This window comes from Stigmatopora argus, chromosome 12 (genome assembly GCF_051989625.1).
Source record: "Stigmatopora argus isolate UIUO_Sarg chromosome 12, RoL_Sarg_1.0, whole genome shotgun sequence".
In the NCBI taxonomy this organism is placed as follows: Eukaryota; Metazoa; Chordata; class Actinopteri; order Syngnathiformes; family Syngnathidae; genus Stigmatopora; species Stigmatopora argus.
Window position 1 is genome coordinate 2,647,786 of NC_135398.1, and position 24,874 is coordinate 2,672,659.

The following is a 24,874-nucleotide window of genomic DNA, read 5'->3' on the forward strand; positions in this document are numbered from 1 at the left end:
ATGTGTGTGTATATATATGTGTATATATGTATATATGTGTGTATATATATATAGACATATATATGTGTGTATATATATATATGTGTGTATATATATGTATATATATATATATATATATATATATATATATATATATATATATATATATGTATATATAGACATATATATGTATATATATGTATGTATATATATGTATGTATATATGTGTATATATGTGTATATATGTATATATGTGTATATATGTATGTATATATATGTGTGTGTATACATGTGTATATATGTATATATATGTATGTGTATATATGTATATATGTGTATATATGTATGTATATATATGTGTGTGTATACATGTGTATATATGTATATATATGTATGTATATATATACATATATACATATATATACATATATCTATACATATATCTATACATATATACATACATACATATGCATACATATACATACATATACATACATATATATATATATAACCCTCAATTTAATTGTCTCGATTAAGTTCATGAAGAATTATTCCAAAGTTTTGAGACTCCCTAAAAATCATATATTATATTCTCCCAATTTGAGGGCTACACAACAGGAGGGTTAATCCTTAAGTGCCTTTCTGAGATTTTTGCCCCAAAAACATGAGGGGGGGGGGGAGAAAACAGTAATATTAATAAAATATTCATTATAATGGCTTAACTTCATACATAAATACATGATGTCGAGAGACAACATATAGAGAGGCGCAATCCACGTGAACGATGGGCGGAGGGCACATGGCTGTGTGCGCGTGTGTGCGGGTGGGGGGGCGGGGGGTCGGGTTTAGGGGGGTGGGGGGCGTAATTTATATACTGTATACACGTTCAAAGTGTGGGGGGGAGGGAGGGAGGGGGGCGGCTGAACTACAAATAGGCGAACCGGCGTCCTTTAGTGCGCACTCTCTGTCTGTACCTTCGTCCCAGGACCGCTGCCAGGTACTTTTGAACGGCCATCTGCTTCCGGTAACGGCTGTAGCTGTCGGTGAAGATGCCGTCCGAGTGTCTCTTGGACAGGGGTTCAGCTTCATCCTCCGCGCTATTATCTTCACTACTAAAAAATAAATAAAAATAAAAATACAAAATTAAAAGAAAAATGCCAAAAAAAAAATATTTTTTTATTTTATTTTGAAATCATCCGTTATCATTCGAAAAAAAAATCCAGCTTTACCATTCAGGCCTTATCAATAATTCATTCTTAGGCCGATTTGCTATTCTGACTTCCAAAAAAAATCAATTTATGGATTGATCACATGAATATTTCACCGATGTGACAGCCAAAGGGGCAAACAAAAAAACAAGAAAATATGGAGACGATGTTTTTTTTTTTTCTCGAATTGGGAAAGAAGGGAAATTAATAGAATAAAAAAAATGAGGCAAGACAAGGTGGGTGTGCAGGAAGCCCTTACCCTGCGCGCATTGTCATCAGAGAATGCAGATAATGCCGCGTGGTTAACTGACCCAGGATCTCCCTCAAGGCTCTATCTAATTCCTCCTCAGCATGCCTTTCTGCTCTGAGGTGCCAAAACATACATAGATCGTCAGTGGAAGAGCAAATTAAAAGGATATGGACGTCCAAAAAAATATGAAAAAATGACGAGCAGGGACATAAAAAAGAGCAAAATGACAGGAGAAGGCGTGGAGAGATGCAGAAAATGAAGGTTTTTTTTTAATGAGGGTAAAAAGTAGGAGGAGAAATACCTCTTCTCGGTGGGGTAGAAGAGTGTGTATCCTCCGCCGTCGTCGTTTAAAGACGGGGCGCTTCGTAAGGCGAGGTGCTCGCCGTCGAAGCCCAACTCGCCCAACGAATTTCCGTCCTCGTCAAACGCGTCGTTGTCCAGCCTGCGCGCGAGCAGGCAAACATGAGGAAAAAGTCCCAAAAAATAAATAAAATAACTCGATTGAAATGTTTTTTTTATTTTTTTATTTTTGAAAAAAAAACGTTTTAACCCCAAAGTGAAAAAAAATCAACCCCCACCAGCCAAACAACGAGAAAAAAACGTCTTCATATGAAAATCAATCAATAAAAACCACGCCCAAGACGCAAAAATATCTCAAAAGGGGAGGAGTTTTTTTCTTTTTTCTTTTTTAAAGATAAATGAAAAGCTTATGTGCTTCCTCTCCTTAGTGACGCACCCCTCCTCATCCTCCCGTGGGTTATGCATGGCGCTCTCATGTTTAATACGGTTAGGGGGGGGGGGGGTCTTCACAGAAGGGGTCCCACTGGACATATCTCCACGCCATAATCTAATTTTGTCTATTTTTCCGACGCTTTTTGGACGTAACGACACCCCCCGATCGCACTTTAACGAACCTAGAACGAATTCCTGTCTATTTTAGAGGGGAATCTTTCAAAATAAGGGTCTGGACCTACCTGATTTTGGGGTAACTAAGTCCCAGAGGGGTGCAGAAGACGCCATAATGCATTAAGATTCCGTAGACGAGCAAGATTAAAGTGGCTTTGCTCGAACCGGCCATGCTGTAATGGAACAAAAAAAAATGTTTTTAGCGTTAGTTACGAGTAGGAATGAAAAAAAAAATTGTCCCGCAGGGTGGAGAGGGGGGTTTTGCTTCTTACTTTTGTAGCCGGGAATCGGAGGCTGCTCCTGGGATGCGATCCGGGCGCGGCTTGCCTGCTCTGGTTCTCTTCTCTTCTCTCCTCCGCTTATGTCCTTTCTTCCTCCAGGTGAGAATAACTCTCAAATAAAATTAAAAAAAATGCACGATGCAGCGTGCTGTGCCAAAGTGGAGCGATTTTATTAAAATAAAATAAAAAGAAGTATAGCAGCAGCTCCTGTGTGGGGGTCTCCGGGAAACTTTTTTTGTGTCCCGATCGCCTTGGATTTTTATCTTTAAGTATTCCTCCTCCCCCCGCCCCCATCCATCCTTCCATCCCTCCATCCCTCGTTCTCCCTCTCTCCAATAAGTCACGTTAAGGATGCTACGGACGTCATCGAGCCTTCCTCCTGCAGGGATATCATGGGAGAGTTGCTGCTTCCTCGTTTGGTTGCGTTCGTCACACGCATGCATCTCCACCCACCGTGCAAATAGCCTACAGAAGTTTTATGGCAAACTTTTGGAGCTTTTTTCATTTATCTAAGAGGAAAATTGCCATTAAATAGGGACAGTTGGGTTTTTTTCTTCCGTTAAAAGTCATACAATTTTTTTAAATGATTATTTGTTTGTCTGATGATGTTATTTGTGCAATCTTATGATACAATAATTGCATTCAAGTCAATTTACACATGTTGAATTGTTGTATTTTGGGCTTTTGTGGAGGAATTATGTTTAAATTCTGGATTAAATTGTCATGAATTGAATGATTTTAAGGGGATATTTATTATTTGGTTGATGGGTTGGTCTATTGTTATTAATAAGAAATTGAAAAATGGTATTTCTTAGTGGTATTTTGATGAATTTAATAACAATCATGATACTGTTACTTTAAAATATTATTTGTCATTTATTATTTGGTTGATGGGTTGGTCTATTGTTATTAATAAGCAATTGAAAAATGGTATTTCTTAGTGGTATTGTGATGAATTTAATAACAATCATGATACTGTCTACTTCAAAAATATATATTTATCATTTTGGTATTTAAAGCCCCTGCTAAATTTCATTCATTTATTCAGTGTATCTCCCTTACATTTTTTTTATGATATAATGAATCCAATCAGTTATTATACCCTTGTTTAATGAACAGTATTTTCATGTTTGCTTCTATTCAAACGTTTTTTTAACCAAATTTTATCATGTTAAAATTCCCCTGTTGTATTATATATTTTAAAAATGTGTTTTTTTTTTAATGTATTTTTCAGGAGCTGATATTATAACAATAGAGAAGAAAGTCATGCACCGTAACATGAGACGACATGAAGTCATCATCATCATCACCAGTAAGTTCAATTAAGTGTTTTATCTGGAATGGGCAGAAGTGTGTGGGACTAAAAGCCATCCCACTGCCCCTAAATAATGAGCTCATTCCCCGTGGGAGTCATTTCTCTTCAATTTCTTGGAATTTACGTCGACTTTTCCTCCATCTTTTCCTCTAATATTCGTATCGGCACCTTAACGCGAGGAATCGTGCTGGATTTTGCAGGTATTTGGCCGTTCATTCATTCATCCATCCACCGTGTAATCGGATTGGAGCAGGCCTTTGACGCAGAGGGTTTTTCTTTTTTTCTTTTTTCTTTTTATCCAGAAACGTTTAGTCGTGTGAATCATCGGCCTTCCATTGACGCGTCAAAAACAACACTAAATCGCATTAGCACTTTTTCAGTAGGTCATTATTTCATTCTAATAATTCACTCATTTGGATCGAAGTGTAGGCTATCCTTGATTGTTAGATGGCCTTGTCTTCTTGACAACTGGGGTCTTAATCCCACCTGGAAATCGAACGGCAGCGTCCAAAGTACGTCATCACGTACAGTATGACGTCATAAGCCAAAAGGGCAGACGCTAGGGGGGGGTATGGGGGGTCTTTTGTCATATTCTCCTCGACCTTAACCGCTCAACTTGTCTGCGAGTTGCACTGAGGAGTGACCACGCGCACTAAAAACGCATACGATCGTGGGACGAAGACACGGCGCCACCATCAGGACAAAGAGGGGATAGATGGGAAAATGGCTGATTTGATAGATAGGTAGATCTAGTATGCGTCTATTATTATATATTTTATGTTTATTGATAAATTGTTTTAATTTAGGATGACTAAAACACTAAAGGAGTATGATTCAACTGTTTGTGTGATTTTAAATATGTATTTTATCTTAAATTTGACTGCAAGCAATTTCGTATTTTCTCATTTTTCGGCACGTATACTTTGTACAGCTAGGGGGCGCCAGATGATTGAGGTGGCAGTCAAGTATCTTCCCATCCCAGCCATAGCTATTCCGCGAGTGATAGTTATGATAAAGTATATTTTGTACAACTTGGTTTTGAGTTTAAATGATTTTTAGTTTTTTAGGTGGGAATTTAAAGTCAATAACTGAGTGGCGACCAGTTTAGGGTGTTGCCTGCCTTTCGCCTGGTGAGATGGGATAGGCTCCAGCACCCCGTGACGCGGACTAGGATTAGCGGCGTTGTAAATGAATGAATTGATGAATGAATACATGAATATTATTATAAGTATTTAATTATTGTAGGTCAGCATGTTTGGCGAAAGGGAAAGAAGATCATGAGGCGTTCAGTGTTCATAGAAAAGAGCATTGTCCTTAAATAACAATTGTGTGTATCACTGCCTTGTATTTAGTCCGTATTTTTTTAAAGATCATTGAGACTAAATGATTATAAATTGTGATAGGGGGTCTTGTTTTTTTGGGTACATTCGCAAATAAATGATGGCTTTCAACCGCTCGGGAAACGGAGCAGCGGAATGTACGAATTTGAAACAAGCACGTGAATGCATCGTGATTCCCTCTTTGGCCCTCGCTGGTTAGCCCGGCTATTGTCGTGTTGAGACAACTCACGAAAAGCACGACCAATTTTAAGGACTTTTCTTCCGACTTTTCTGCTATTTTAGGTCAAATGGTCACCCCAAAGTAGCCCAACGTCTATTTTTTTAAGGACTACCCCTGGTTTTCTGACGGGCGGCTCACTTTGCGCTGCAGGCGGAGGAGTTAGTAGCGGTCGGCATGGGACGGACAACTGAGATTTGATTGTGTGCGTGTTTCTCCCCCACTTTTGGGACGAGAAAATAACAAAAGGGAGGACATCAAGACGCATGTAGCTGGAATACGACTTTGCTCAGCTAGCTTGTTAAAAGGTAAGCGACGAGCAGCTTGCCCACTGGGGCAAAAGTCTTCGGAGAGTGTGAGTCAAGCGAGGCCTGGTAGTTTTTTGTATTGCATGACTCGCGAAAAAAGTGGCGAAATTTGTAGTTTTTGTGTGTATTTGAGGACCGGCCGGTGTTATGGTTCTTTTTGCCTTGAACAAAAAGTTCCTTTTTAATGCTAACTAACACGTTTCGCTAGCAAATAGCGTGAAATGAACGCCAAATTAACACGCTGTAGCCCAAGTTTTCTTCTTTTTTTAACACTAAGGTGTCCTATTTTACATTTACACAACTACATTACTCTTATTTAGGGAACTAAATGTCTTTGTGCTTGACCCAAGGCTTCCTGTTATGGAGCAAATATGACTTCTGTCATAAACTTTATTCGTTCATTTGTTGTATTGCTTTTTTTTGTGCACGTGCGTCAATCAAGGGTATTGATGTACCCATGTTATTAGCATGTTTCCCTTGTGTAATAATCATGGTTCCTGTTCCTGTGTTTGGACACTACAGTCCCAGGGTAATCCTCCATGTTAATCCATCTGTGTGTGTGTGTTTGTGTGTGTGTTGTGCAATTCTCACTTGGCTGTACTGCCTTGTCACACACAAACACACACACACAAAACACACAGCTGGACAATACAAGTATGCGAAAGGGGTCAACAGGTGGTACTCAGTCGGTGTCATGGATTTAACCAGGTCTGGAGGATCTTCTAGTCCACAATCACACACTCAATAGTGTGATGCTGCAGTTTTTCTTAATGGCTGATATCTGCTTGTCCAATTTGGATTTGATGCTTCCTCTATATCTGAACGTTAACGTGTGTTCATATGTGTTGTGATTGTGTTTACAGTTATGTAGTACTCGAAACATCTCAATTGTAGCTAATAGCCTTTCGGCAGTTTGAGACATTATATTAGCATAGCATAATTATCTCCATATAAAGTTATATTCTCTCATCTCATTTTCTGAACCTCTTTATCCTCATTAGGGTTGAGGGGGTGCTGGAGCCTATCCCAGCTGACTTTTGGCCAGAGGCGGGGGACACCCAGCCAATCACAGGGCACAAGGAGACAAACAACCATTCACGCTCACATACGTAAGGGCAATTTAGAGTGTCCAATCAGCCTACCATGCATGTCTTTGGAATGTGGGAGGTAACCGGAATACCCGGAGAAAACCCACGTCGGCCCGGGGAGAACATGGAAACCCCACACAGGTGGACCGACCTGGATTTGAACCCAGGTCCCCCACTGGGAGGCCGACTCGCTAACCACTCAGCCGCCGGGCTGCCCATATAAAGTCATATTTTAAGTTTTCAAAACATCTAATAACAAGGGAATTGGCTAAATCCTACGTCGGTCAAATTTTCAGCCACCTTAGAAACAATATTTAGGCAATTTTACATGGTATTTTAAAGTGCATATTTATTATGAAAAATAATTGATAGAATTTATTTGAATATATTTGATGTTTTCTATTATTTCATTAACAAATATTTAAATCTCGTGCCCATAGTTGGGTAGGATAGGTTCCAGCACCCCCGCGCGCCTCGTGAAGATAAGCAGTAAGAATAAATTTACATCTTGTAAGTTACACTAGAAATAAAGGGAACAACATTTTATTGTTATTTTAATTGTTACTGCTCATTTGTTACGATTTCACATCCTTAAAAACACAATATTACCCAAGTTAAAGGTAGTTTAATTTTTCAAAATTCATAAAAGGTTGTCAGTATGTGTTTATCCTGTCTAAGAGTGCTGCAAATGTTGTAAAGAAGCAACAAGGGTGTACTTTGCTACATTAACGGCGTGAAGATGCCTCTGCAGGTGGCCCCGATGTGTGAAAGGAACTCGGAAGGAAGTCCCCTCAGCTTGCAACCCCCCACTAACCCTCACACCCACCCCCCCCCTGAACGAACCACCACCGGCACCTTTCTTGGTGATTGGCAGGCGAAGAGAAGACGCCTCAGAACGCGTGCCAGGGCGATTACTGAGTTACGCTTCATTGATGCTTGTGTTTTCTCCCCTAAGGATGTCATCTTAAATTTCAGCCCCAAGCATCGGCTCCTTCCTTCAACGAAGCGTGGTTGTTGACCTCGTGCTATTATGCTAGCGCTGTAAAAAAAATACTCAGGAAGTCAGTTTTAGGTGCACACCCGTACTTTGGCAGTACAGTGGTACCTCTACATACGAGCAGCTCTACTTATGAGATGCTCGAGATACGAAGAAAATTTCGAGCAAATTATTAACTCTAGATACGAGAAAAAATTCGAGATGCGAGAAAGCCAGGTGGCCATGGGATGAGAGGCTGTTTATCATTGTAGCGCACTATCTTTTTTGCCGCATCTCTTTCGTGTATAACAGATATTTACTAGCACTGAACGATTTATTCAGACGGGTTTTCGCTACACATGGACCAGAAAACGCGCATGCGCGGGCAAAAAGAGGGCTTTCTGGGTAATGAAGTATACTCGTGCACACAACACCGATAGCCAATGGCACCCTTTCTCAGAATAAAACTTCATTACCCACAATCAATACGTGGGTAGACTGTTATTCCTTCCTTAGCCTGTTAGCTCCCGCGATCGCTCATTCAAGACTACTTCTCGTTGGCAAGTGGTCGTGTGTTATCCTATTGTGAGGACATTTGTGTGCATCATTTTCGGTATATTTTGAAGGGAATACAACAGCAAACAGCCCATCGATAGCGAACGTGAGGGTGGAGGCGTGGCAAACAGCTAACCCGGCCAGAACGAAGGTAAAAAAAATAAAACAAAATTAGAATTCAGTTTTGTGTAAAGTTACATCAAACATATGTTTGAGTGTGTCTGTATATATTAATCCAAGTTAATCTAAATTTGTTTGTGCGGTTACGAGTGCGTTGTTGTGGAAAGTCAACACTGAAGGAAGCAATAAATTGGATCCCAGATCACGTCATTGGAAATCAGGCCCAATAATGCAATTTTTTGGGGGGGAAAATTGACCGGGTTTTAAGTGCTAAAAAAATGTATGTTCTGTAAAACATAATTAAATAAATTGCTGAGTTATCAGTTTGTTCCTTGATATCGGCAGATATAGAACATTTTGGAATCGACCCTAGCTAGCCGCCTATATATAGAAAGAGCACTAAATATGTTAAACAGATGTGCAAGAGCCCACATCCTGCCTGCAGAAGCAAGATTGTTCATTTTTCTACTGAAATATTATGACAGATTGCTTCTCTCTCATTTCCATTTGTACGACTCATGGTTAGCAAGCGTATGAATATGCTTAGAACCATAATTATCAAATTTGACATTATGCTTTGCATGTGTTAGATAAAATTTGGGGGGAAATCCAGGGTATTGTTTTTCATAGTAACATTTAACAGGTTATTGGAGATAATTTTACTTTTGTTCGCAATTAAAAATGTGGCCTGCCAAATTGTAGCATTTAATAATTGACACAAAATGGGTGGGCTCATAAAGATAAACAATGTTCGAAGTTAAATTTGGCATGTTCCCAAATCCACACAATGTCGATAAAACCCCGAGATTAAAAAGTATGTTTTATCGGTTGTGTTTAAAGATTAAAAAAAAGAACAAAAACATTAAATGTTATGTTCTTAAAGCTCAAATGATCATGAAGTAGACTTGTTGAAGAGGATGCTGTCAACACTACAGACACTACTACACTTGACGTGTTTATCTAATACTCGTGGGAAGAGTGAGTCACAGTAGTCGTTGGCTGGGAGTCCTTCAAGTTCAGACCAGATAAATGCGAGGGTCTCGTATATCAATGAGCAAAGGGTCTGTGCCGTTCTTTTTTGTGTGTACGCTCTTAAATCTGTGTCAGTGAAACGGCCACAGGCTACGAAGATCCTGTTTCCGCCGCAGCCTTTTGTTTGTAATCAAGTCACGGGAGGTTGCGATTCGGCCAGTAGCGAGCGACCTTTTTTTTTACGGTACTTGGGCCTCGCTAGCCAATGCTAAAATGCTCATTGACAAAAGAACGCTACTTGTTTGTTTTCCTCGTCAACCAGCTGCAGCGGGGTTTTATAGCGGGTAATCAATTCTTGAAGTGCTTCCTGCTTTTAAGCACTGCTTTTTTGAAGGGCTGGCAATAATTCTTTCTCCGTAGTGTTGCCAAATTTTGTTGTTGCATAGTACAAAATGCTACCAGAAAATGTGGCTACTCAGGAATGGAAAATATTTTTCCTGCATTCTGTCTTGGGAAAAATGTAGATTGACTTGGTTTATTTTTACTCGCATGATGAATGATTGTTGAAGAATATTTTGGGATTTCGGACAACGCATCCAATGCAGAATTTGCAAATCTTTGCTTGGAGTTTTTCAAAAAACATTTTTTTATCACTGGAAATGTGTGATGAAAATGAGTGTTTAGCCAGCTAGCCTAGCATGCATGTTTTTGGAATGTGGGAAGAAACCGGAGTACCAGGAGAAAACCCACACAAGCCTGGGGGTAACATGAAAACGCCACACAGTGAGGACCAAGCGGGGTTCAAACCCTCGACCTAAGAACTGTGAGGCCGGTGCGCTAACCACTTGCCCGCCAGGCTGCCTTATTAATATTAGATGTTGATCATCATAAAATACTCAATACAATTTTCAACACTTCATAGATTTAAAAAAGTTATGTTTTTTGTATATATAGTCCACATATAAATAAAAAATAATTTGGGTGACCCAAAAAAACTGGCCCCAATTTTGCATTGACATCTTTTTGGGGAATGAAAAGTGGCTGCATCTTAAAACTAGTTTATTTTTAATACCATGTATTGTCCCAGGGGGGGGGGGATACATGAATCAATACTTTTGCTATCAAATATTGCATCTGGACACATTATTGATATTTTTCGATACCTTTGACAACCCTATTTCAATTTTTTTTTTTTAAATAAAAAGTGCAACAACTGTCCTTATTTTTTTTTTAAATACACAGTATTTGAGCCTTATGTTAGTCAGTGCTTGACAAGATTTCTTTCTTCCCTCGTTGTCCGCTTTCAGGTTTGAAGATGGGTTGTGTGCGGAGCAAAGAGGACAAAGGCCCGGCACTAAAGTACCGGCCGGATATCGCAAACAATACTCCGGTCAATACCCATCTGGGCCACTACGGTCCTGAGCCCACGCTGATGGGCCACTCGCCGGCAGCAAAGACGCTCAACAACAGCTATAACAGCCACGCCTCCGCGCTGACGCCATTCGGCGGCGCGTCGTCAGCCATAACGCCCTTCGGGGGGGCCTCCACCTCCTTCACGTCGGTGGCTGTGAGCAGCCCCTTTCCTGGTGTCGTCACAGGTTGGAGTAGTTTTGTATCAGTCATTTTCATGTTATTACATTATTTTATTTGTACAGTGGTACCTCGACATACGAGTGCCCCGACATACGGGTATTTTGAGATACGAGTCAAATTTTGAGCAAATATTTATCTTTAGATACGAGAAAAAAATTGATATACGAGCTTCTCATAAGAACATCATGGGCACTGTCTCTATGGTCGCAACTCCCTCGTGTAATGTCTCTACGAGCACTGGGCGGAGCGTTGTATTTTTTCAAGGTTTTTTTTCCCGTTAGTCAGTGCGAATGGCGGAGCTTGTTCGCTAATACGAGAGGAGTTTATACTACTTCTGGTTGGCAAGTGGTCGTGCGTTATCCTATTGTGAGGACATTTGTGGGCATCATTTTGTGAATATTTTGAAGAGAATACAAAAGCAAACAACCCTCGATAGGTTGAATCTGAAAGTCAGGGTGGAGGCGGGGCAATCCGGGAGAAGAAAGGTATCAAAATTTGAAGCTAAATTAGAATTAAGTTTAGTGTAAAGTTAGATTACATTTATTTTTGAGTGCGTCTGCATCGCAATCCAAGTTCATGTAAGTTTGTTTGTTATGTTACGAGCGCGTTGCCGTGCAAAAAATGTTTCTTGGACAAAAATGTTGGGGTCGCTGTTAGTTGTCGCTCTTTTTGAGAAGTACATGCAAACAGTCTCAGATATGTTTAAGTGTAGTTTGAATTCTGTCTTTATGAACAGCATTTTGCAAAAGCTTTAGGGGGCTTTTTTTGTTTAATATTCTGAATCTGTAGTTGGATTTGATGGGATTTTCCTACACAGCGATAAACAAAAACACCCTGCTCTTTCTGAGTGCCGTTAGAAATGTCTGTCAGTCTTGCGTATTTAATTTCCATTCATAGATTTGTAAAGCAACACTAAAAGCGTCATAAGATGTTGCCGTTCATAATTACACTCCTTTGTTTTCCTCCGTCTCGCCTCAGGCGGCGTCACATTCTTCGTGGCGCTCTACGACTACGAAGCGAGGACGTCAGACGATCTGTCTTTCGACAAAGGCGATCGCTTTCAAATTATCAACAACACGTGAGTGCCATGGTGTTTTTTTGTTTGTTTGTTTATTTATTTTTTTACCCAGGCTTATTTCCCTGCTGTGTGTGTGTTTAATCCCCTTTTCTTATGGGTTTACTCTTGATGCTGAAATCTGTCTGGGTTAATGGGCTTCTTTGATTGGGCCATCTGGTCTCATGACATTCATCCTCTTCAATTCTGTAGTCTTTCGTACAGTTGAGTGATGAACTGGAAGTTGTTCTTCCACAGACAGGTTGTTTAGCATGCTTGCTAGCATCGTAAATCCAACTGAAGCCGTCCGTCTTTTCCTTGTAGGGAAGGCGACTGGTGGGAGGCTCGTTCTATCAACACGGGACAGAAGGGTTACATCCCCAGCAACTACGTGGCTCCTGCCGACTCCATACAAGCCGAAGAGTGAGAACGCCTTATCCGCAATGCCAATTTTCAACGGTCGTTCGGCCCAAGAAGCATTTTTCTGTGGTCACACCGCAACTGCCAAACATTTACACATACAGAGCCTGAACAATAGCAACCCGTGTTGTGGTATTTACTGTATGGCTACAAACATGTGCCCTGTTATTATATGCAAACATCCCCAATGATTATCCTGAACAATGCCAGAGATGCATTTCTTGGGTGTTGCCCAGTAACCAAAACATTTTATGAAAGAAGCTGAGCTAGGATTAGTTCATACCTGTCAATCTCGACCAATTGCTCACCTTATTAATGATTCTAATTCCCCTTATTAAGTGATAATAAACCGTACAAATGCAATACGGCACATATTTTACTCGCAAAGGGCGCACTTAAAAGTCTAAAACTTTCTCCAAAGTAGACAGGGTACCCAATCAGTATGCACGAAATTCACGATTCTGTAGCTGGCGCTGTAGGACGCTGACAGCTTGACTGTCTGGGTACATTGCTTACTGACGCGCTATATTTATATAGTGAAAAGGCGGAAAGCATGTGCGCGTATCATGCTAATAGCATGACAACATTAGCAATCGACGATGAGGTTTTCGTCTGCTACCAGTGACCAAGACAATCCGAATCAGAGCGAAAATTGGGAGAGAAAAAACATTTCAAACATTTTTCCCCCCCATACAAAAGTTGTTATACGGCGTACACCATTTGAAATGATCACAAAACGTATAAAATACGACAAAACGCTTATAGGAATGTTAGTTACACCTTAAAGTGAGACTAGAGTATTTTTTTCATTTGTGTTTTTCATACCAGGGTTTGCAGGACAATTTGTGTTGAAACTGCTAAGAATGAACTTTTTTGAATCACATTTTAATTGGTGCTTTTCTTAGCCCGACTGTAAAATCGTTTTTCTCATTAACATGCAGCTGACTGGGTGGTGACTGGCACGTAAAATAATCTTCTTTAAAAATGACACCAATCTTGGTCATTTTATAGTGGAAAATGACTTTAGTGCCTCTTAAAAGGGAACTATACCACCTTTATAATATCCAAACTTAAGATCTAGTTCTTTTATGTTTAAACATTTGTGGTAATGTTGTCTTGCACAAGATAGGGCATTGTCCTTGAATTTTATTCCGTATCTTTTTGTTTTATTAACAGAAACCATTGAATTAATGTAAAAAAAAAATACATGCAGTATTATGTACATCACATGGATTATGTTATTTCCACAGGTGGTATTTTGGCAAAATGGGCCGCAAGGATGCCGAGCGTCTATTATTACTTCCGGGCAACCAGCGAGGTACTTTCTTGGCACGAGAGAGTGAGACTACCAAGGGTAAGATTTACATTTTTGCAGTTTTAATATTTATTTGGTCCATTGTCAGACATCTAAGAAATATGGGATTTGCGTACTTTAATACTTTGTGCAATGAGGGTTTACACAGGAAAGTTAAAAATTACTATTACTTAAATGTAAAAGCCTTTTCACTCAATTTTTCTGACTGTATGGGAACATAAGTGTAATTATATTGTGAATCTTTCTTTTCAAAGGTGCCTATTCTCTATCGATCCGTGACTGGGATGAAGTCAAGGGGGACAATGTGAAACACTACAAAATCCGAAAGCTGGATAGTGGTGGTTATTACATTACAACGAGGGCTCAGTTCGAGATGCTGCAGAAGCTGGTGAAACATTATACAGGTAGGCAACATCTGCAGATAGATACACAATTACAGAGCAAAAAAATGTCTCAAAAGATGACATTTTCCAAAATGGACTATAAAAATTCCATCACTTTATCTCTTTCAGGATTAAATGATCTATAACTAACAAATGATTTGAAATATAGCAAAAATAGTTTTACTTTCTCCAGATTTTAATGGAATCCTTGAAGAGCCAATGAATTATTCAGCTGGAAATCTGCTGCAGTTATATATGCATGTATTAGCAAATCCTTCTTCTCTCAGGATTATTTTTTTTTCCTCTCCTGTGATGCCTGATAGTGCCATTAGTTTCCCCCAAAAGTAGAGAAACTTATGAGTCCGAGTGAATGCGAATTTTAACATATAGGCTTTATTTATATTGCGGAAATCTACCTTCACCGCACATATAAATAGTTTTGCAGTGCCACCTCTCTACATATTTGGATTAATGATGGCAGTAGGAAAGGGAACCACTTATTCAAATATTGATAGTGCATCATTTGAAGTTAGGATTTATCGTTGATGACATAAAATAAGGTACCGTATTTTCACGACTATACGGCACATCGCATTTTAAGCCGCAGTGTCAGTAACGAGTGCTTCTGTATTTTACACACACAAAGGACGCACCGTTTTTAAAGACGCAGCCAGGCATGGAAAAACATACACTATTTTAAACATACACGCTACACCCACACGCTAAAAACACATTTTTAAAAAGGCAACAGAAGCACAACTGAGTTTGGTTGTACTTTATTTAGCCATTTTACAATGTACTCATGTCATTGTCACCCACAAATCCATCAAAGTCCTCATTTTCTGTGTGATGGCTTTGGCAAAAGCTCGAAAAACCGTGCAAGCAGACACGTTCGCCCAGGTGGCCACAATCCATTCACAAATAGTAGCTAGCTACTAGCTTGCTAGTAGCTAGCGGTAGGAGTTCTTTTGTAAATCCAGCCGGAATGACGCGAGCACCAAATTAATGTGCTCGCCGTCATACTGGGTTTATTGACAAAAGAACTATATATCCCAGCAGTCACTGCGCAGTACTTTTTCTACGGGGAAAATAGTAGAGTCGGGGGCTGCTTGCCGTAGTTGTGAGAGCTGTAGAGGATGGTGTACCCTATCCACTGATTTATTTTATTTTATCGTGATAACAATTTTTGTATTGGTCCATATATAAAGCGCACTGGATTATAAGTCGCCCTGTCTATTTTGGAGAAAATTTAAGACTTTTAAGTGCACCTTATAGTCGTGAAAATACGGTAGGCTAATTTCCTATTTTTGGACGTATTTTACCGTTTTAATGATTGTGATTGAATTTCCAAAATAGGAAAACAAATTTAATAATCGTCTCAATATCGCGATACATACATGGATGAATGTATGTCATCACGATGTGTTTTTGTGTTTTTTTGTTGTTTCGGAATTAATCAAGTAGAAATAAAAGGTCCTGAATTAGGATCAGGCATAGTATATCTTTTTTTTAACGTTCTTTTTTTCTCCACCATCTCTTGTTTTCCATGGCTGCCCCGTCTGCAGAACACGCCGACGGGTTATGCTACAGGCTGACGACGGTGTGCCCCACGGTGAAACCGCAGACTCAGGGACTTGCCAAGGACGCGTGGGAGATCCCTCGAGAGTCCCTGCGACTGGAAGTCAAGCTGGGCCAGGGATGCTTTGGAGAAGTCTGGACGGGTAAGCTAGCATCATCGGGGTGTCATACTGTAACGCCATAACGCAGCTCAGTGCCGTAATTGTTGTCGACAGATTGGGCGTGTTCCTACCAAACTGGGGGCGGGGGGGGCGGGGGGGGATGTGTATATTGGGTCGGAAACTGTCTTTCTGATCTGGCAACCCGGAGGTGCAGCGCGCCATTAGCTCACAATCAACACACATGAATGACGGTGGTTTAAAATGTGAATTTTTATTTCTCCGGTGGACCGCCGGTGTAACAAACGTCGGATCGTAAATGAGTAAATGGACCTTGCCGCTGGAAAGTAAGCACCCGTTTTATAGCCCATGTATATTTAACAGGGAGGCATACTTACAGACTGCTTATAGGGTGATTGATAAACACTTTGAGTTATGGACCTCAGCAAAGAGCCGGCCTATTTAACTGGGAAAGCGCTGACGGATGCAGACCGTTTATGCGTAGAAAGGCGGGTGCGGACGCTAATGGAAGGTCGTCCTCCTACGCTTCACTTCGCCCGTGCTGCCTGCTCGCTTCGTCATTAGGCCCGCGGCAAGCCTCGACCTGTAAGTGTGCAATCCCAGGAATTCCTCCGCCGTCTTTTTTTTTTTCTTCTTCTCGATGCCCCCTTTCTATTTATTAATCCCTCGGTGACTTCACTTTTTTAATTCCAGAATGTTAATCACGACACGTGACCTCCTTTGCGCTACGTTCTCGCCACAACGCGGTTGCCATTATCGGCGCCCTAGTTTGTGTGATTGTGTGCTCGTACGATTCATTCACGGCACCCTCACGACGAAAGCTCTCCCGACCTGGGTCATTGTATGTAAACAGGGCGTGAGTAAGTGGCTTTGGACCAGATTATTTGGGCGGCCAAGTTTATCGGCTATTTGGAAAATCATGATTTCAATTTTTTCTGCATTGTCTAATCTGGAACGTATTTTCAACGCACCTCTAAAAGAGGAAGAACTTCATTTTATGGGCCTTATATAAATGACTATCTACAGTAACCCCAACTTTTTGGTCCAAGGAAAAAAAATCAATGTAATCCAAGAATTTAAATACCTAGAAATCACTCTTGACTCTCAACTGGTCTTCAAACGACAGATAAAAAACACGCTAAATATAATTAAATTCAATTTGTCCTATTTTAGGTTCATTAGAAACGACCTTACACCTGAGTCAGGAGAATTATATTTTGACACAATGATCATAGCACACATGATTTACTGCCTAACAAGTTGGTCATCGGCATGCAAAACAACAGTAAAACCAATTGAAACCGTTTATAAGCAAGCGTTGAAAGTATTGGACAGAAAGCCAAAAACGCACCACCACTGTCAGATATTTAAAAAAAAAAACCTGAACCGGAACATTACTGTTATATATGCAGATGCCACCTTAGTCTACAAAATCTTCCAACACAAAGCCCCTCCTCCACCGCAAAATTTTATACAAAAAACAATTCCAACAAATCAACAATGGCTGGCTCTAGAGGTGACTGTGTAGTTCCCTTCAAAAAGAATGCATTCACCCAAAGTACCTTTTTCTGTTCATACCTGGAATTCAATACCAATTAAAATGCATGAAATCCCGTCTCTTATCCTCTTGGCCAGATGTGTCAAAGTGTCAAACTCTTGGAATGCAGTGTTATCTGTGATCTGATCCGAGTTTCTTTTTCAACGCAGGCACATGGAACGGTACTACCAAAGTAGCCATTAAAACCCTGAAGCCAGGTACGATGTCCCCAGAGGCGTTCCTGCAGGAGGCCCAAATTATGAAGAAACTCCGACACGACAAGCTAGTGCCTCTCTACGCCGTGGTGTCGGAAGAACCCATTTACATTGTGACCGAATTCATGGGCAAAGGTCAGTGCGAAGCCGCCAAGGCAGAAAAGTCGTCCTCTAAATGTGCCCCCAGGCGGCAAAGTTGTGTGTACAGTTTGCGCGTGTGTGTGGAAAGCAACGCTGGCTGACACATAACTTCCCTGCTGTTGTCGAAGTGATTAAGCACGGTAGTAAATAAAGCCTGAGAGTATTAAGTGAAGACTTTCTTCGGCAGTAGAAATGTTACAACGCGACTCGTAAAACTCCAGCTAGTTCTTTCCACCCGCGCCTCATGACTGATGCGCCTAAAAGCCGTTTATCCTAGACTACCGTATATAAATTCTAGGCTCGCAAGTCTCTTAGGTTGGATTTCATTTTTTATGCCTGTGCAATATGTCTATTTACACGGTATTTCCAGTTACATTAATCCTGTCGTATCCAGCAGTTGTCTTTACGCTGGCGTATCTTAAACAAACCACATGCCCCTGAGTTGCACGGAAATTACTTTGCAAGCAAACACACCCGGCTGACAAAACACACAAGTAAATAGTGGTATTTACTTGTATTGACAATTAAATAGAATGAACATCTGCCTATAAATTCTGCCATGTGGATGCAATGAAGTTGTTTGGCTGAATTAAGTCTCAACTCACTTTAAGAACCTTTAAGGCAGGGGTGTCAGACTCGGGTTGGTTCGCGGGCCGCTTAACGTCAACTCGATTTCATGTGGGCCGGACCATTTTAGATATAATATTTTGATTTTTTTTTATAAATGGATTAAAAGCCCTGAATATTCAGTTTTTTATAGATCTAAAACAATGTTTATTTTAGCTTTTTATATATATTTATAGATTTTACAAAATAATTTTTGAACTAAAAACACATATTTACTCACATAGGGCCCACTTAAAAGTCTAAAATTTTCCCCAAAGTGGACGGGGTGCCCAATCAGTCGGTGCGCCTTTTGTGTGTACTAAATTCAAGATTCTGTAAATGTCGCTGACTGTCTGGGTACATTGCTCGCTGACGCGCTATATTTATTTAGTGAAAAGGCGGACCTGTGCGCATATCATGCTTAAAGCATGACAAAAACTTAGATTTAAAAAATCCTGTACAAAAATTCGTACACAATTTGAAATGATTAAAAAAAACGTCTATGTTGACAAGTATGCTACTATCTTTATTAACTCCAGAAGTTGCTATAATACACATTTTTTATTGCATTTTGGTATTTAGTTTTTTACCTAGGTCTCCAATGTCTTCTGTGTCTGTCTTTCTACTGCAACCAAGAAATTTCCCAAATACGTGATGGAATAAAATTATAATCTAATCTAATCAGAGATTACAGAGAATTTTGTCGCTAAACTATGCAGTGTTGAGTAAATTAAAGGCATCACATGGTTTTTAAATCATGATTTTTTCCCCTTCTCAATCACTTCTCAGGGAGTTTGCTGGACTTCTTAAAGGAGGGAGATGGCAAATACCTGAAGCTGCCCCAGCTGGTGGACATGGCCGCACAGGTAAGGTGCAAAGCAAAGACAGGCCTCTGCTTGTTAAGCAGCGAAGGGAACATGCCAGTCACGTCCACACAAGTGCCGAGCACGCTTCGCCGTTCAGAAATTCACGTTTATTGAATATCAAGCTCGCGCTCACCGTCGTGTCTCCCATCGTCCGCCAACACTTAGCCGCCCGCGGCGTCGAAGTGCTGTTCATCAGAGCCAGTTAGACTCCCACAACGCCTCCACCTCGTGACGCGTTTTGCTTTCACTTTGCTCACTCATCCCGGTTGAAATTGAGACTAAAGATGAAGGGAGGCGCTTTGAGCGGGTGTTGGCAGACACGTGTTGTTTTGAAAATCATCAAGCCTGCGTGAACATGATTAGCCCGAAAATCTTGCTCTATTAAACTTCTCATGTTGAATGCCATGCTCATAGGTTGTTGAACATTTTCTCATTAGAAATGAATGGGAAGTGTTCATCTTTAAAATTTTGTCGTTAAATGATTTGTTATTTCCATTCGTTTCGATTACAAATTGTTTTTTGTTTTAGCTTTTCATTAATGTGCTGAGTAACTACAAGATAGCAATTAGGCTCAAATATTTTGATGGCATTCCGTGACCGGACGATTCACCGAAAGACGTTTCGCCGACGGACGTTTCGCCGACGGACGCTTCGCCGAACGGACGTTTCGCCGAAACGGGATTCGCGCGCTCGCCCGCCCCCGGACCTCGGCACAAAAAACAACACAATAAGAAACGTCCCCACTTTTATTTGTTTAATAAAATAATAATTTAAACACTTTAATTTTTTCGGCGAAATGTCCGTTCGGCGAAACATCCATTCGGCGATTTGATCGTCAGCGAAACGTCTTTCAGCGAATCGTCCGTGTACCATGGCATTCCGATTTATGACAAAGTCATATTTGGTATATATTGGCTTAAATACATTAAAACTGCGGATGGGGCAAAAATGTGTCTTCTAATAACTCACAGGTCTTGACAGTGGAAAAATAGGTTTTGAATCATAGTATTATAGTAATTTTTCAAACTGACTGAGCGGATTTTACGGATTATAAGTCAGACTTTTTTCATAGTTTTGCTCGGTTTACGTCTTACACTCAAGTAAGTCTTATATATGTAGCTTGTTTAATTTTTTCACTCTGACCGCCACCAGCTTATGTTTTGATTTGTATCCCCAAAAATGTTAATATGTTATATTAACAGATGCTTATTTGGTCTTGTTTTCTTATTGTACCTTAAACGTAGATTGCGGACGGCATGGCCTTCATCGAGCGGATGAACTACATCCACAGGGACCTGCGAGCCGCCAACATCTTGGTCGCCGACAACCTGGTGTGCAAAATCGCCGACTTCGGCCTGGCTCGACTCATCGAGGACAACGAGTACACGGCCAGACAAGGTGGGTTGTCCCGCCGAGGAATTCTAGGTAAAAAAAAGGAAACATTCAGAAGCACGGCGTCAAATTGTCTTCTTTTTCACTTCAGGCGCAAAATTCCCAATCAAGTGGACAGCGCCAGAAGCAGCTCTATACGGCCGCTTTACCATCAAATCAGACGTTTGGTCCTTTGGTATACTACTGACTGAACTGGTCACCAAAGGCAGAGTGCCCTATCCAGGTGAGCCTCATTTACCGTATTTTCTCGCATTTACGCTGTATTTGTCGCTCCAAAAAATGATGACTGAATCGAGGGTACGGCTTATACGCGCACAAATTAGACTTGACATGCCATAACGCAAGACAATGCGGCCGATAGGGTCATTTATTTCAGAATAGAGAAAAGATAAACAAATAAAACGCTTAACAAAATTTATTTTGACGTCTATGAATGAAATTTAAGTAAGAAAGAAAACGTATCTTGCATAAAATGTGAAAAAAAATTCACTTGTGCCTGCCATTGCTCGCTCAGGGCGCCGCCATCTTACCTAGGGATGACAAACGAGACCACTACGGACACACTTCCTGGTTGCACTGCTCACATGGTTTCCTTTTTGAATTTGTCTGCGAAGACGACCCTTTCAATTCATAAAGTATCTCAGAAATACCACGCGTGATGATTTTTCTTAAGATTTTCCCTTCAAAGTAACACATTTGTACTCCCTATTAAAACCATGAATGTAGAGGTGAAAATTTTGAATCGGCGGGCGGCTTATACGCGAGAAATTGTAAAATTCAACGATTTTAAGGCAAATATCAGGGTGCGGCTTATACGGGGAGGCGGCTAATATCCGAGAAAATACAGTACTGAACAAACAAAGCGCTTTATCATTTACTGGTTACATTATATTTTGCATTATTTTTACTGGTACGTATCTTGAGAAAAATCGGATTGGATCGGAAGTCAGTACGGGGACAGCCCTTTACTGGTCACTTTCTGTCAATTTTGGATAATTCCCTATTGATTTTGGGGGAATATCTGGGATACTTCCTTTGCGTTGATCGATTTCTGCTGAATTTTGGCTATTTTTAGGTGCTTTGCTGTTGATTTGGGGGCATTTTAAGATCCCTTGCTAACTCATCGGCTGACATTATTGACGCAGTATTGACGACAGGGGGCAAAAAAACAGATAGGAAATTGAGCAAAGTGCAATAGTACGCACTCTCAACCACATGACTCAGAAAAGCAGAGCCACAATGGCCGCTTCCTTTGCTGTAAAGGTAGCTAATATGCAAATTCTAACCATCCAAAATGAGTTTTTCCTTTTGCCCCAGTTCATTTCAACAATTGCGATGTGGCTCTCCCATGGTAGTGTGGCAAGTGTGCGCGTCTGTGAGCGTTTGAGGACAGCATTGCAGCTTGCGCTGATCACAGAGCCGCCATATGGCCGACCTGACCGCCATCTGGTTCCTGCGGCCACAGCCCAAAAAAAAAAAAAACCTTCAATGTAATTAATTCAACTTCATGAAGGACTTCTATAGTCGTGTTGACACAGCTGCTTGGAAACTTTGGTTTCATTTTTTTTAGCATGCTATTTCTAGCGTCAGGATATATGAAAGCTTCTGTTTTGCATTTGAGCATACGTGTCGCCATTGTCTCTTTCCCACGGAAGATAAAGGGACCCCTCACCCCACTCCCACAAAGCCATGTGAGAAATCCACTGTGATTTGACTCCTAACCTCTCCATGAGTTTTTATACAAATCCCTTCAACCATCGAAGGGACTTCCTGTTTTGGGGTAAAAGGACAAATGGAACATAGAATTATCATAAAATACTCACAGTGAGACCCTCGTCATATTGAGTGGAGGCAGATGCCGACGTGATATTCCCCCCTTTGCGTATTGGTTGGGAGTTCATCTTGAAAAAATTGCGGCCCCTATTGGACAGCTATGCATTAAAAGGCCGTAAAATAGCCCACATGAAACTCTTTGATGCTTCAAATGTGTTTTATATTTATAGCAATGGCACGTCAGCGTTTCTGTTAGCATGAACTGAATCGACATTAGCGTACTTTTGCTCCGTTTCAAGTAGCTTCAAATCATTTTTTCCTGGAAATGTTTATTGAATGAAAGGGTCATGAACAAAAATACAAGATTTATTATATATATATATGGCATAAGAAAGTAGAACTTTAATAAGTAAAGCTGCCGAAATGATACTGTACTTTTAGTAAACTCTAGCAGCTATAAGTTACAGTATTATTTTAGCAGTTTTATTTATTTAAAATAATGTAAAATACAACACTGTGATAAACACCAAAATTAGATTACTGAACTTGTCAAGTCTTATTTGTGCGCATATAAGCCATACCCTCAATTTAGTCTTTTTTGTGACAAATGTGGCTTATATGCGAGAAAATACGGTAATCGCCCTAAATCAGGGGTGTCAGACTCGGGTTGGTTCGCGGGCCGCTTTAACGTCAACTTGATTTCACGTGGGCCGGACCATTTTAGATATAATATTTAGATTTTTTTATTTTTTTATAAATTGATCAAAAGAACTGGATTAAAAGCCCTGAATATTCCGTTCTTCCCTGATCTAAAACAATGTTTATTTTAGCTTTTTCATATATTTTTAGATTTTACAAAAAGATTTTTGAACAAAAAACACAGAAAAAATGATTAAAAAATTACAATTATTGATTTAAAATGGGGAAAATCAGGAAATTTAATATACATCTATACTCTTCATTTTAATTTGATCCTAAAACAGAAAGTCAGCACTCATGATTTACTTTCCCGGGCCACACAAAATGATGCGGCGGGCCAGATTTGGCCCCCGGGCCGCCACTTTGACACATGTGAGTTACAGTATTATTTTAGCAGTTTTATTTATTTAAATAAATATAATACAACACCGCGATATACACCAAAATAAGATTACTGAACATGTCAAGTCTAATTTGTGCACATATAAGCCGTACCCTCGATTCAGTCTTTTTTTGCAACAAATGTGGCTTATACGCGAGAAAATACGGTAATCGCCCGAAATGCTCATACTGTTACAGTGGACCTAAAAAAATTTTTAATTTTTTTTTTAAAACCAAGCCTAAAATGACAACATAAATGTTTTGTTTTAATGACATCATGTTTAAATCCACAACTTTGAATATAAAGCGCAGATGTCTATTAGCAAGTCATGTTTTGGGCAACATGGCACCATTCCATTTCTCTTTTTCGCCCTCCTTGACTTTTGCGTTTATGTGGACTTCCAGGTATGGTGAACCGGGAAGTCCTGGAGCAGGTGGAACGCGGCTACAGAATGCCGTGTCCTCAGGGCTGCCCCGAATCCCTGCACGAAATGATGCGCCATTGTTGGAAGAAGGATCCCGACGAGAGGCCCACCTTCGAGTACATCCAGTCCTTCCTGGAGGATTACTTTACGGCCACGGAGCCCCAATACCAGCCGGGGGACAACTTGTAGACTCATAAGAGCTAAGTTCGGTACCGCGCAGACTGGCTATGACACTGTGATCAATACCAGAGTCGTTAGTCCTCATTTTTCACGTTGACGGCTAAGATGCAATGACGATTTCTACTTTTTTTTTCTATTCACTCAATGATTCCCCTTTCCACATTCCTCCCTTTCTCTCCGTAATTTTATTTTGCAGCATGAATTCTTCGATCTCGTTTGTCCTGGACGCCTGTAGGCTGGCAAGGTTTTATTTGATTTTTTTATTTGATTTTTCTTAATAGTGTGGATGCAAGAATGTACAAAATGTGCAGAGCAAAAATGTATATTACAAGCGTGACCAGGTGGGTGAATGACTTTGTTGTTTTCTTATTTTTGATGCTTTTTGGAATGATTTTAGCTATTTTTAAACCAACCCAAGTGCAAAGAAAATTAGTATTTAAAAAAAAAAAAGGTTGAACATTTCCCGTGACCACCATGTTGTAAGATTTTAGTCTTTTTATACCAATCATTATCAATAATTCCCAAGTGCTAAACAAAAAATGGGCATTATTTTATGACTACCAAGTCTCAATTTTTCAGTTTTTTTCTACCCATCGCTGCGATATTGAAATAATTTCCTCATTGCAAGAGGACACAAATATTTTTTTAATATTTAGGATAGGCATTTCCTGTTGTATTTAAT

General features: G+C 40.2%; 2 protein-coding genes across 3 annotated transcripts; one reads left to right on the forward strand and one right to left on the reverse strand.

The window, feature by feature from the left end:
- Positions 1–451: 451 nt before the first annotated feature.
- Positions 452–2,917, reverse strand: adcyap1b (adenylate cyclase activating polypeptide 1b). 2 transcript variants are annotated; one of them, XM_077615337.1, is made up of 5 exons: positions 2,616–2,917; positions 2,412–2,516; positions 1,739–1,879; positions 1,447–1,551; positions 452–1,091 (listed from the first exon to the last, which is right to left on the reverse strand). In XM_077615337.1, the coding sequence occupies exons 2-5, from the start codon at positions 2,513–2,515 to the stop codon at positions 905–907; spliced, it is 537 nt and encodes a 178-aa protein (XP_077471463.1). In that variant the 5' UTR covers position 2,516; positions 2,616–2,917; the 3' UTR covers positions 452–904. The 2 variants fall into 2 exon arrangements, with proteins under 2 accessions (XP_077471463.1, XP_077471464.1); XM_077615338.1 differs by lacking the exon at positions 1,447–1,551 and having other exon boundaries at positions 2,616–2,908.
- A 2,543-nt stretch (positions 2,918–5,460) lies between these two features.
- yes1 (YES proto-oncogene 1, Src family tyrosine kinase) lies at positions 5,461–24,324 on the forward strand. Its single transcript, XM_077615108.1, has 12 exons — positions 5,461–5,804; positions 10,823–11,113; positions 12,087–12,186; positions 12,487–12,585; positions 13,833–13,936; positions 14,152–14,301; positions 15,846–16,001; positions 17,685–17,864; positions 19,266–19,342; positions 20,587–20,740; positions 20,826–20,957; positions 23,993–24,324. Exons 2-12 carry the CDS (start codon positions 10,831–10,833, stop codon positions 24,199–24,201), a joined length of 1,644 nt encoding a protein of 547 aa, XP_077471234.1. The 5' UTR covers positions 5,461–5,804; positions 10,823–10,830; the 3' UTR covers positions 24,202–24,324.
- Positions 24,325–24,874: the final 550 nt, after the last annotated feature.

Coding starts and splice junctions, on each gene's coding strand:
- adcyap1b (XM_077615337.1), bottom strand. CDS start 2,515: ATGGCCGGTTCGAGCAAAGCCACTTTAATCTTGCTCGTCTACGGAATC. Junction 1,880..2,411: donor CTTAGTTACCCCAAAATCAG/GTAGGTCCAGAC, acceptor GCTCGCGCGCAG/GCTGGACAACGACGCGTTTG. Junction 1,552..1,738: donor TTCTACCCCACCGAGAAGAG/GTATTTCTCCTC, acceptor TTGGCACCTCAG/AGCAGAAAGGCATGCTGAGG.
- yes1 (XM_077615108.1), top strand. CDS start 10,831: ATGGGTTGTGTGCGGAGCAAAGAGGACAAAGGCCCGGCACTAAAGTAC. Junction 16,002..17,684: donor CTTTGGAGAAGTCTGGACGG/GTAAGCTAGCAT, acceptor TTTTCAACGCAG/GCACATGGAACGGTACTACC. Junction 19,343..20,586: donor TGGTGGACATGGCCGCACAG/GTAAGGTGCAAA, acceptor CCTTAAACGTAG/ATTGCGGACGGCATGGCCTT.